This window comes from Pteronotus mesoamericanus, unplaced genomic scaffold (assembly GCF_021234165.1).
Source record: "Pteronotus mesoamericanus isolate MK-2021 breed Mesoamerican mustached bat unplaced genomic scaffold, CSHL_Meso_final contig_164, whole genome shotgun sequence".
NCBI lineage: Eukaryota > Metazoa > Chordata > Mammalia > Chiroptera > Mormoopidae > Pteronotus > Pteronotus mesoamericanus.
Window position 1 is genome coordinate 31,391,446 of NW_026555065.1, and position 11,597 is coordinate 31,403,042.

The following is an 11,597-nucleotide window of genomic DNA, read 5'->3' on the forward strand; positions in this document are numbered from 1 at the left end:
GCAGAGACAACAAGGAAAGGCAGAGAACAAGGTCACTTCTTATTACCAGTTTTGATAAATTCACACTTTTCCACCTATGATCTCTTGATTTCAAGGGCTTGCCAGGATTTGAAATTTCGTCTGTAGCCCTGAAAGAGTAATTACGGCTGTCCTGCCCATAGAACTAACCTGTGATGTTTGTCCTAGTCAGCCTCACGGTCCTTATGTACAGTTATATCACCTGGAGAATGCACTTATGAGAAGCTTTCTGCTTCATTATCCAGACTGCACATGCCTTGGCTTTCTATACTGTATAAGGAAGGGCAATGTAGGAGGCCACTTTGAGTGGTATCAGGGACTGTAGTCCCACGCAAGCTGGGGCCTGGGAGAGGCTCCCTAAGTCTTAGCCGGAAAACTGGTAGTGTAGTTGATAGGCAGGACCCAATAATAGATCCAAGGGCCCCCGGGGGAAATCAGGCCTAGCAGTAAATTACACTCCTTGAAGCAGGCTTTGTTTCTTCCTCAAGCTCTGTTGTTCTCACACAAGATAACTGGCTCAAGCTGGGAAAGAAATTTACATTATTCATGGACCCTGATCCTAAACCATTTGGCACCATTATGTTTACACTCATATCGCAACCAAGCAATTTGGTGTGTTTCCAGCCATTTGTCTTCTTCAGACATCACCTATTCTCTGTAAACATTAACATACTGATGTAATGAGATTACCTATACATTCCTGCTACCTTTCCCCCTCTTCGTAACCCTCTCAATAAAAGCCATTGAGCACAGGGGCTCGGAGCATCCCCCACTACAGGGAATCGCCATCCTCTTTCCTTGACAGGCAACCTGTGTCTGGAATGATTCTTCCATCCGCAGCAAATCTGGGGACTTCGCTGGCCGAAGTCCTCCACAGGGTTTGAATTACATGGTCTACAAAATCTCTTCATTCCATGATTCTATTAAATCATTCTAGGCAGTTTTTCACTCTTCTGGTAGGACATTGTTGATTCTACAGCTCAGATGGTCTGTCTGAGTACGTAATGGGAGTTCGTTTTGCAGCCAGTAGGACTTTCGTGTGACTTTTTTACCCTTGCTTTTTTTTATTTTTATTTTTACACATTTTCTGCTGTCAATTTTCCAGGTGTCCAGGACATAAAATATATAGTTAATTTGACAGAGAAAATATTGGGAGAAGAGACAAGTTAGGACGCTGTTTCAGTAGTTCAGAATTACATAATGAGTCAAGGGAAGAAGATAAAGGGAGAACAAACTCAAGCTGATTACAAAGATTCATGTCTAGGAAAAAGGAAAAATGATAGTGCCAACAAATTGTACTGGATTTGAATAGATGATAGTGTATATCCAAATGGAGGTGAGAGCAACTGAAAAAAGTCAGACTTAGAACCCATGCAAGTCATTATGTCTTGAGACAGAGGAGAGGTGAGCTTTCTGAAGAGGAGCATAAAGCAAGGTAAAAGAAGAACATGGACGACCCAGCATTAGGCATAGGAGACAAAGGATCGTTATAGTCCAACACACTTACGGTACTAAATATTATCCTACATACCCAATCTGTCCAGTTCCTGGGTCAGTCTTGGAAACATGGAAGCAATAACTGAAAATCTACCCTTGCCCACAATTTGAAGGAAGAGTGTGGAGGAGCCAGAATGAGAGAATCGGAAACACCTTGGCTCATTATCTGATTTAACAAAGATAAGAATCCTGAGCCTCAACACACTCACCAAACTGTAGCCTAATCCCCAGATTGCCCTGATTTCCCAGTCTGTATGAATGGTTTCTGCCTCAATTTCCGATTCTCACTGTACTTCCTTTCTGGGGTCAAAATCCTACCTGAATTTCAGTCTACTTGCTTAGGGCCCTAAATGGACTATGTCAGGTCCCTCTCACTCAAGAGTGGACCATTGACAAGGGTCCTTTTTCTTTCTTTTTTTTTTTTTCGGGTTTTAAAACTTTTTATTTGCAAATTTTAATATTGTGTATTCCAAAAGTTAAAATCATCTTAACAAAAAATGGCATTCTGATTAAACTGCATTTTGGAGCCTGCAGGACACCTTGGACCAGCTTGGTTTTTACTCTAGATTTCATTGTCATTCCATTTAGCTTCTTCCTTCACCAACATGCAAGTTCTTTTCTTTCCCTGCCAGCCAGACAGGCAGATGCGAGCAGCAAGTTTGGCCTATGTTGTCAGTAGTTCTCTGACGTGAAAAGGGGCAGCACAGTCATTTAAACTGATCCAACCTCTTTGGATCTTACAGAGTTAAACAGCTAAAAGAAATAAAATGAGAAGGCGATGCTTGTGGAGTGTACAGTGCATAAAGGTGATGCAGGCCTCATTACAATTCACCTGCTTGTTTCTCCTTTTCAATCCTTTCTTTGGAAGGCAGATTTTCCTCCTGTGTTTCTGTCTTCAATTTTGATTTATCAAATTTCTCAATCTCGGCCATATCGAGTTCATCAGACATGGTTGGGGACGAAGTAGAACGAGGTGCAGTGAATGAGAGGAGTCTGATTTTGCTCAGCAACCACCCCTGAGTCTACCAGGGTCCTTTTTCACATCAGAGACTTCCTCCTCTCTTCCCATTCCATCCTCAATATTAAAACTAAATAACAAAAGCCAAAGACCTCCACAGCTAACTGCTCCCATCTGCATACTTTCCTGCCCTTGGCTGTCAGTTCCACCTGGGATGGAACCGTGCCCTCTGGGACACTATGATTCAGCTTTGTCATCTCTTTGGATTGGAGAAGTAAGAGAAGGCTTGGGAGAGTGTGCTGTATCTGGAGCCAGGGGAGGAGAAACTTTTAGAGTAAAAGCTTGTTTTGAAGCCAATCAATTCCTGCAGAAAAATGGGGAATGAGAATGGCCTTAGATCATTTGATCTGGTGACAATTAAGTGACAGTAACAAAGAGGGCGAATGGCTTCAATAGTGTGATGGAGATAGAGGTAGAATTACAGGGAATTTTAAGTGTCTTTTTTTATAATAAAGAAACTTAGACAAGAATGATTCAATCATGAGGAAACTTTTATTTAAATCTGTTTTTGTGCACAGATCATAAAAAAGTGTTCATAGTTCACACAAAAGACTCAATTCTTATAGTTTCTTGATGCTTCCAATTTCTTCCTCATTTTCTTCAATCTTTCTTATTTTATCTTATATTTCCTACTTACCCCTCCTCATTTTCAACTATGTTCCAAAACAGAATTAGGAAAAAACCTTAATAAAATAATGAAACAAAAAGTATTTTTTCCAAGTATCTCTGGGGCCAGTATGAAGAAAGGTACAGGGGAGGTTCCTTCCTCTCACCTTCAGGAGTATGAGAATCTTAATAAACAATAATAATAGAAGATTGATCTATGCAAAGAATTTGTCATTCTTTGTCCTAAGCTGCTCCAGGGTCAGAAATGGAAATACCAGACAGAAAAGATTTAGGGGAGCTGTGGAGGGAGGTCATATGCAATCATTAAGTGAAGCCATTGTCTTGAAAAAAGCCTCCAGAGGAGAGAGTGGGTTGGCCACAGCAGCAGAATTCTCTGAAGAACCACTGGAATTCTGATGTCCCATTTGCTATGGAGACACAGGACACTACATTCCCCACTTGCATCCTTTCTCTGCCAGGAATGACTTCCTCCTTCTCTGACTGGCGAATCAGACAACCTTCAAGATCCAATGCACCCATCTGATAACGATGCCTTCTGTAACAGAAGCCTTCCCTGTGCGGAGTTCACTCCTCCATCTCCATCCTCTGGGCTCTCATACCACTAAGTACAGTACAATATTTTGAGAGCTATGAGGTAGGAGACAGTTTATGAGTTGTAAAACACTTCTAAGTCCACTGAAAAACTTGTATTTGTTTACAAGGCTGTCTGCTTGTCAGGAGCTCTCTGGCTTTTGTATCCTTAGTGTCTCATATAGTGCGTGGCATATAGTAAGAAATTAATAAGTGTGAGGGAGAAATGAGGAGAGCAAAGAAAGAAGGAAAAAAAGGAAGAGCAGGATGGAGGAAGTGAGAGAGAAAGCATCTGACTGAGCGTTCCCTGGCCAAGAAAAAGAGAAATTGATTCAGAAAAGCCCAGAGGAAAGGCACAGAAAGGAGGCAACCCAGCTTTCCAGGTCTTCTCTGCCCCTCACTCTTCTCCCTACCACTTCCTCCCACAACCCCACACAACTTTCCTCGTTTCGCTCCTAATACCTCAGTTCACCCCAGAGGGAAGGGAAGAAGCCAGGCAGGCTTCTGACTTCTTTCACCCCATCCCCTCAAACCTCATATCATCCCTTTGCCACCATGGCACCTCCCCACTTTGGCTCTGCCCTCCTCACCTACCCCACAGGCAGCGCTCCCACCTCATCGCCCTGCGTCCCAGGCCCCTGGGCTGTGCCAGGTCCAGGTGGGGACTAATGCCTCAGACTGAAAACCAAGAGGTTCTTAGGCGCATCCTATGGTGTCTGGACTGAGGAAACACTAGTATGGACCTACAAGTTACCTGAGAAAGAATATTTTCAAGAGGGTTCAGGTGTCCAAGGGACTAGTGAGTAGAGAGGAGCAAAGCCTGAGGAAAGGAAGGGCTCGACAATTAGATTTCTCCCTCTCGACTTTTCTGACTCATTCATGGATGGCCTTTCCATGTTTTTCTCCTTGATTCCTGGGGCAGAATTGTGATTTGCCCAGCTCTCTTTTGGCTACTGGAGCTTCTTAACTGTCTTCCCAGTTAGATGTACTTTTCCCACTAAGAATAGTACCAGGGTCCCTAAATCTTATAGAGTTGCTCCTGGGTCTCCTTTCCTTGCCTGGCTATTCAGCTTCTCCCCTTTTTCAATGCCCTTTCCCCGGGAATTCTGGAGACCTTTCTTCCAGGGAGATCATATATTCAAAAGCAGTTTATGAGTTTTAAAGCATTGTACTAAGATAAAATATGTACTATTATAAATAAAGCCTTCTCTTTCTCCCCTCCATCATCTCTGTCCTTCTCTCATGATGTGTCTTCTCCCCTCCTCCCCTATCCACGGCTGTTGCCCCAACCTCACCCAGCAGGTTTGGTTTGGTATCGTGTGGGACCTAAAGCTATGGTGCTACACAGTGGGCCGTGTCAGGATGCAGGCAGGCATCTCGGCCCGAGGCCTTGGCAGAGTTCCCAAGCAGAGCCATCGGCCCAGGCCAGGACAGTAAGCATGGATGAGGTAAGAGAGGGCATAAGTAAGGTGGCTGTAGCCCCCCAGCACCAGGAGTTCCCCCTCCAGCACAGCACCTGCAGCTCCCACATGTGGGGAGGGCAGGGGTGCCAATCGAGTCCAGCTATCAGTTTTTGGTTCATACTCCTCAAAACTCAGAAGGTCACCAGTCTCACCTAGCCCACCTGCGACATACAACCGCCCACCCAGAGCAGCCATGACATGGCCAGCTCGAGGTATGCCCATAGGGCTCAGAAGTGTCCCTGGCTTCTCAAGTTTGGGATCATACTGCAGCAATGAGGCCAGGTATTGGCCAGTCCCATTGCAGCCACCGCTCATGTACAATCGGCCCTCCAAAATAGCTGCTGCATGGGCAAAGCGTGGTGCTGGAAGTGCAGGTGCTGGCCTAAGGGAGAACAAGTCACACGATCAGGCAACAGTCATCCTCAACTCTCCTCTTCCAAGTCTCCTAGTCTTTCCCTGATGCCTAGAGCCACGCCCCCTTCCCTGCTTACCTCCAGACATTGAGCTCAGGGTTATAGGTCTCCACAGAGTTTAGAACAACACCATGGGCTCGTCCACCCAGAGCATAAAGTAGTCCATCCAGTGCCACCAGCGGGAAAAAACTCCGAGCCTGGTACAAAGGTGCCATCTCCTCCCAGTCCTCTTGACTGGGGTCCCACCTGTACACAGTATGACAAGAGATGGGAAGAGTGACTCTGGGAGTCTGTGGTTGGCTGGGCCAGCAGTTTCCCTCAGATGCCCACCTTGGGGGTCTACCACTCTTGTTGGAGGGGGACGTACCTGAGGGTCGAAGCCAAGGTGTTGAAGTCACTGTAGTAATCCTGTCCCCCACACACATAAATTTCATTTCCTGCTAGGCTTGCAGCCCCATGCCGGAAGCGCCCTGGGTCAGGTAGGGCAGGCAACCGCCCCCACTCCACAGTCCGAACAAGTCCAATGCCACAGCGGAAGGCCCGGGCCCACCACACTCCTCGGGAAGGCTCTGTTCCAGACAAGTCTGATTTGAGGCTGTCTCCGCCAATCACTACCAAAGCCTGATCAGGCTCTCTCCGCCTCTCTTTACCTGGAACCTCAGACTCCACCATCAACTGATGCAGCAAGTCCTGGGAAAGGGGTGGAGGCAGGCCTGCTGCCCGTACTTTCCGAAGCTCTCTGGTAGACATACGGCCAAAGCGGACACACTGAAGCAGGGCCTTGGCCTCTGACTCCTCTGTCTCAGGGTTGGCAGCTAGCCAACACCGTGCAGCCACAAAGGCCTCAAACTCCTCTTGCATGTGTAGTTCATCGCTATCCAGGAGTTCAGCCAGACAAGCAGCTGGTAAAGAAGGGAAAGTGGGGCACAAAGCTACAGCAGGCAGGTGAGTGAGCAAGTATTGACGAGCTTTGTTCCAGAGCCTCTCCAGTCCGGGGGCTTCGGCCATGGGGTAGAGGATCAGGCATCGGGCAGGGCTGAGGCCCCGTGCCAAGGCTCTCTGGCACAGAGCCAGGCAGGAAGGACTCTGGTACTGCAGAGCAGCCTGAGCAGCTCTCAGTAGTCCTGGCCATCTTGCCCGTACAACCCCAGAGTAGGCAAAAGAAACGAGGAGTCGCAGGTCCTGGGCAGAGATGGTGTGCAGAGACACCTCTGTGCCCTGGGATTCCCTCATCCCACTCAGGAGCATGGCCCCAAAGAACTCGCTGCCGCAGGCCAGGGCTGCTCGGTGCACTGAAAGAGGGAGAAGAAGCAGAGGGGTATCCAAAGTTTTGCAAACTGCTAGGCACTATCCCACTTCAGAGCCCCAGCTTTGGACCAACCACCCAAGGCCACAGGACAAACTGTGGTGTGCATCGAAATACCATGGGGTACTTGTTAAAATGCAGGTTTCAAGAACCCACCCCTGGAGATGCTAATTCAATTTGTCTGAATGGAGTTCCTAGGATTCTGTATTTTAACATTCTCAAGCACGCTGCATGACTCTCATGTTAGTGGCCTGAAGACGCTTTGATAATCATTGCTTTTGTCTTTTTGATCAAGGTCAATTAGAAAAAGAGTCTTGATGTATCAAGTTGAGAAGATGCTAGAGACAGCATTTGCTAAAAAGGGATACAAAATAGACCCTGGCCAGGTAGCTCAGTTGGTTAGAACATTGTCCCAGTAAGCCAAGGATGCAGGTGCAATCCTTGATCAGGGCACATCAAGAATCAACCAATGAATGCATAGGTGAGTGGAACAGCATATAGATGTTTCTCTCTCTCTCTCCCGCCTTTCCTCTCTCTCTAAAATCAATAAATTAAAAAAGAGGGGGCATGAAATAAACTGCAGAGGCCAATGTGAAACTTATATAGGTCTCTCTACACTGTGCAGAATAAAATTCTTTTACAATTTTAAGAGCCACCAACATCAGCCATTCTGTTATTCAGATTTTACTCAGAAAATGCTTTGACACTTAGGAATGGTTATGAGCCTACCTACTCAGACTGCCATCTCCTCTTGCCCAAGATTTAGTGCTTAAGAATTCCCATGTGTTCTAGCTTTCCTCTGCACACCCCTCACTTGGCATCTTGGTATAGTTTATGGAATCATGATATTTTAAACTAGAAACCTTCAAAATCATCTAGTTCAATTAGTCTCTTTAAGATAAGAAAACTGCATCCTAGGGAAAAGAAGAGATTTATTTTCTATTTGAAGCGGCTCTCCGGGCAGATCTTCACCATCCACTATCGCTGGTGTAAGGCTGCTCTGAACACACTTGTGCATTGATACCCTGCTTATCTGCATGACCCTTAGGACAATGTAACTGTCCTATTAACATATGCTGCTCAACAACTAGCTCTCATATACTTCCTAACATAACTCAACTTGAGGTGCTTGGCATCACCTGCGGAGTACTCTGACCAAAATATTTAACCTAAATCTAATCAAGACTTAAGCTCTAAATTCAAGTTTATAGGAATTTGAGAGGCTAACAGAACAAATTAAACAAAAACAGGAGGGGAAAGGCATACAGACCTAGAAAATGGAACCTTCTATAGGGCAACTAATCTTGTTTCTTCAATAAGTCAAGTCATAAAAAAGAGAAGGAAGAATGTACAAGAGTAAAGGAACCTTAAGAAACATACATCTGAATATAGCACAGTCCTTGATTGGCTCCTGGATTGAGCAAACCAGTTCTAAAACATTTTTGGGACAAGCAGGAAAATTTCAGTGTGGACTAGGTGACATCAAGGAATTATTGTTCATTTTGTTAGATTTGATAAAGGTATTGTGGTTATATGAGAAAATATCCTCTTTTAAAGAGAAACATACCCAAGTATTTTATGAGTGAAATGGCATAGATTTACAAATAAATTAAAATGTTAATTTTTAAGTGTAGGTGATGGGTGTTTGGGTTTTCATCTTAACACTCTCTTTACTTTGCTATGTGTTTGAGATGCTTCATAATAAAAAAGAGGGGAATGCTGCCCGAAGTCCCCTCAGGCAGGTGACACAGGGCCAAGCTCCCGTGAGGCTTTTGAGCCTCAGGCTGTTTTGACCAACTGTGGCACTTTGCCTCTCTTTGGGAGGTGATGTTGATATGGCTTTCCATGGTCTTTTTAAGCAGCACGTATGGCTCCCCAAGCGGTAAACATCAATGACAGCTTTCAAATACAATATATTGCTGGGAAAATTTGCCTTCCCTGAAGCAGTTAAACCACCTCATCTTCCATATCATAAGTTAACCTATAGCTCAGAGCCAACTGGGAAAGAGTGCATAACCATCTGTATTCATCCCTGATTCATCATTAGTCTCTACAATTTTAAGTGACAGGTTCCCATCATTAAGTTGGAATGTCTCTTAGAAAAATGAAAAGTGTTTGAATTCCGAACCCTAGTGGGAATTTTATAACTATAAAATTTACATTCCCTCTCCATTTACTCTATCTAGTGTTATCAGAAATGATAATGAACACATTAGAGGTCTGCTATGGACTGACTGTTTGTGTCCCCAGCCCCGAAACTTGTATTTTGAAGCCCTAATCCCCAATGTGATGATATTGGTAGGTGGGGCCTTTGGGAGGTAATTAGATATGAGAGTACAACCCATCTCTCTCTCCCTGCCCCCATGTGAAAATACAGTGAGAAAGTAGCTCTCTGCAAACCTGTAAAAGGGCCCTTACCAGAACCTGACCATACTAGAATCCTGACCTTGGACTTCCAGCTTCCAGAACTGTAAGAAATAAATTTTTGCTGTTAAACCACCCAATCTATGGGGTTTTGTTGTTGTCGTTGTTGTTGTTGTTGTTGTTGTTATAGCAGCCCAAACTAAGACGGGATGCTTTTCCTTCTGCGAGTCCCAGAAGCACTTTGGGTCCCCGTCATTCCTGTAATGAGCAGTAGCTATGTGTTTGGTCAAGACTCGAAGTCTGGCTTCTTTATCAATGAAATATAAGAACTGAACTAGATAATCTCTAAACTAATCCCTTTTAATTTTAAGTATTTATGTGCATGCATTCCAATTCCATTTGCCAGTTCCTACATGCTTTTGGTTTGGCTGCATAGGTGGCAATGCATGGCCTAATGAGCGCAGGATAGGCTTGTATCCTGGATCTCACCAGTTAACATCTCCTAGTTTAATGTTCTTTATCTGTGCCTAGGAATAATGGTACCTGCCTCACTACTTTTCAATGAGAATTAAAAGAGATGGCATATGTAATGAATCATGGGACCCAGTACCTCACTAAATAAATGTTAGTAGAATCTGAACTCAACTTGTTCAACCCTCCTTAGCTTTCCTTATGATGAGCAGAATTAACTTCAAAGTGCCATGGCCCAGCAGCCTTAAGATGCTGGCAAAACAGTACCAGAGCTTGCCCATTAGCTGTAGGACCATGTCAGCCATGGTGTCAAGCACACTTAGGTGAAGGGATGCCTTGAGTTTTTCCACCATGTTCCTCTGGCTTTCCCTGAGTCCTAAACAGATGATGCCAGGAAGAGCCTTTTGTTAATCCCTGTTCGAGTCAATCACTTTCTGCTTGTCCTGCTGGCATGGGCTGCACCTTAGCTCCAGCCAGCAAGCTGTTAATTCCTTGGTACTGGGCCCAGAAAAAGCCATAGCCTGGAGAGTCAGGTTAAATTTATCAGGGAGCCTAGGAAAACAACTCAACTGCGCATGCCCCAACTCTCAGTGGCTCAGTAGAGGCACCAAGGTTCCCCTAGGGGAATTCGGGCTGCAGCAGGAATCAAAATCGCTGTGGTAGGGATCAATCCACCTGCTGTTTGCACACACTTTTCGGGTAGCATTTGCACCTGAAGTAATGTAATGTCCCACAGGCCCTCACCCCGCAGCCGGCAGCCGCCTGCCTCCAGCTCCAGGTCACACCCGACGCCCTCTTGGTATAAAAGCTCAATGCTGCGCAGGTTCTCCCTCAGCTCCTCTGCCTGGCTGGGCGGCTCTTCGTCGTTCTGGGTGCTTCCAGCCCTCTCGAGTTTCCTCTGGGCCGCGGCTTTCACCCGGGGCGCTCCCAGGGCCTCCGCGGCGACCAGCACATCCCCCAGCGGGGCGGGACTCAGCACTCCCTCATAGGCAAAGGTCAGCACGGCCTCCCAGGCCCCGGGGGCCACGTCGAGGCAGAAGGGGGGTCGCGGACCAATGCCGTTCAGCAGCCTGCCTCGAAAGAGGCTGCTAACTGCGGCCAGGATCACCCGATGCACCCCGTATAGTCGCCCCCCGACTGACACCTCTTCATCCAGCAGCAACCTCTGCTCCCGCAGCCGCTGTGCCTCCGCGAAAAACTGGCTCGGGTGCTCCTCGCTGCACAGCCCCTCCGGCTCCGCGGCGCCCTCTTCGTCCTCATCTCCCTCCTCCTCCTCCTCCAAGGACAAGGCTGGAGAGGGAAGGTTCCCTGGGGCCATTGACCTGGGGCCGGGCTCTTCCAGAGGAAAGGGGGGCAAACCGGGATCCTCGTCCGGGGTCCGGGGCCAAGAGGCGTTTCTCAGGCCAGGCGAGGGGAGGTCAAGACGGTCCTTCGGGATCGCAAGGGAGACGCGCCCCCGGTCCGACGGACGGCGTTCGGAGTTCGAGACGCTCATGGCCCAAGTCGCGGGATTGCTGCGGATGGCAGAGGCAAGAGAAGAGGGGGTCAGAGCTGAACCCAGAGAGGTCGGAGGAACCCCTGCCTCCAGCCCAGCGGCGGGTCAGCAGTTCTGTCCCTGCTTCAAACCCCCGCCTACCCAGCCCCTCGCACTTTCCCCCTACCCCGCACCCCACTCCCAGGCTCAGGCAGCCAGGCTCTACCGCGCAACTCTGGGCTTCACGAGGTGCAGAGAAGCGAGCAAGAAGCGTGTGTGAAGATCCGGTCCCCGCGGCCGCACCCGACGCGTCTGGTCCTCAGCCCAGCAGCCCCCGTCCCGAGACCCCAGCGCTCCCCTTTCCTCTAACTTGAGC

The 11,597-nt window shown here is 47.2% G+C and overlaps 1 protein-coding gene across 1 annotated transcript; it reads right to left on the reverse strand.

The window, feature by feature from the left end:
• Positions 1-3,006: 3,006 nt before the first annotated feature.
• Positions 3,007-11,557, reverse strand: KLHL33 (kelch like family member 33). The gene is made up of 5 exons (XM_054565635.1): positions 11,448-11,557; positions 10,492-11,261; positions 5,974-6,898; positions 5,685-5,852; positions 3,007-5,575 (listed from the first exon to the last, which is right to left on the reverse strand). The coding sequence occupies exons 2-5, from the start codon at positions 11,240-11,242 to the stop codon at positions 5,071-5,073; spliced, it is 2,349 nt and encodes a 782-aa protein (XP_054421610.1). The 5' UTR covers positions 11,243-11,261; positions 11,448-11,557; the 3' UTR covers positions 3,007-5,070.
• Positions 11,558-11,597: the final 40 nt, after the last annotated feature.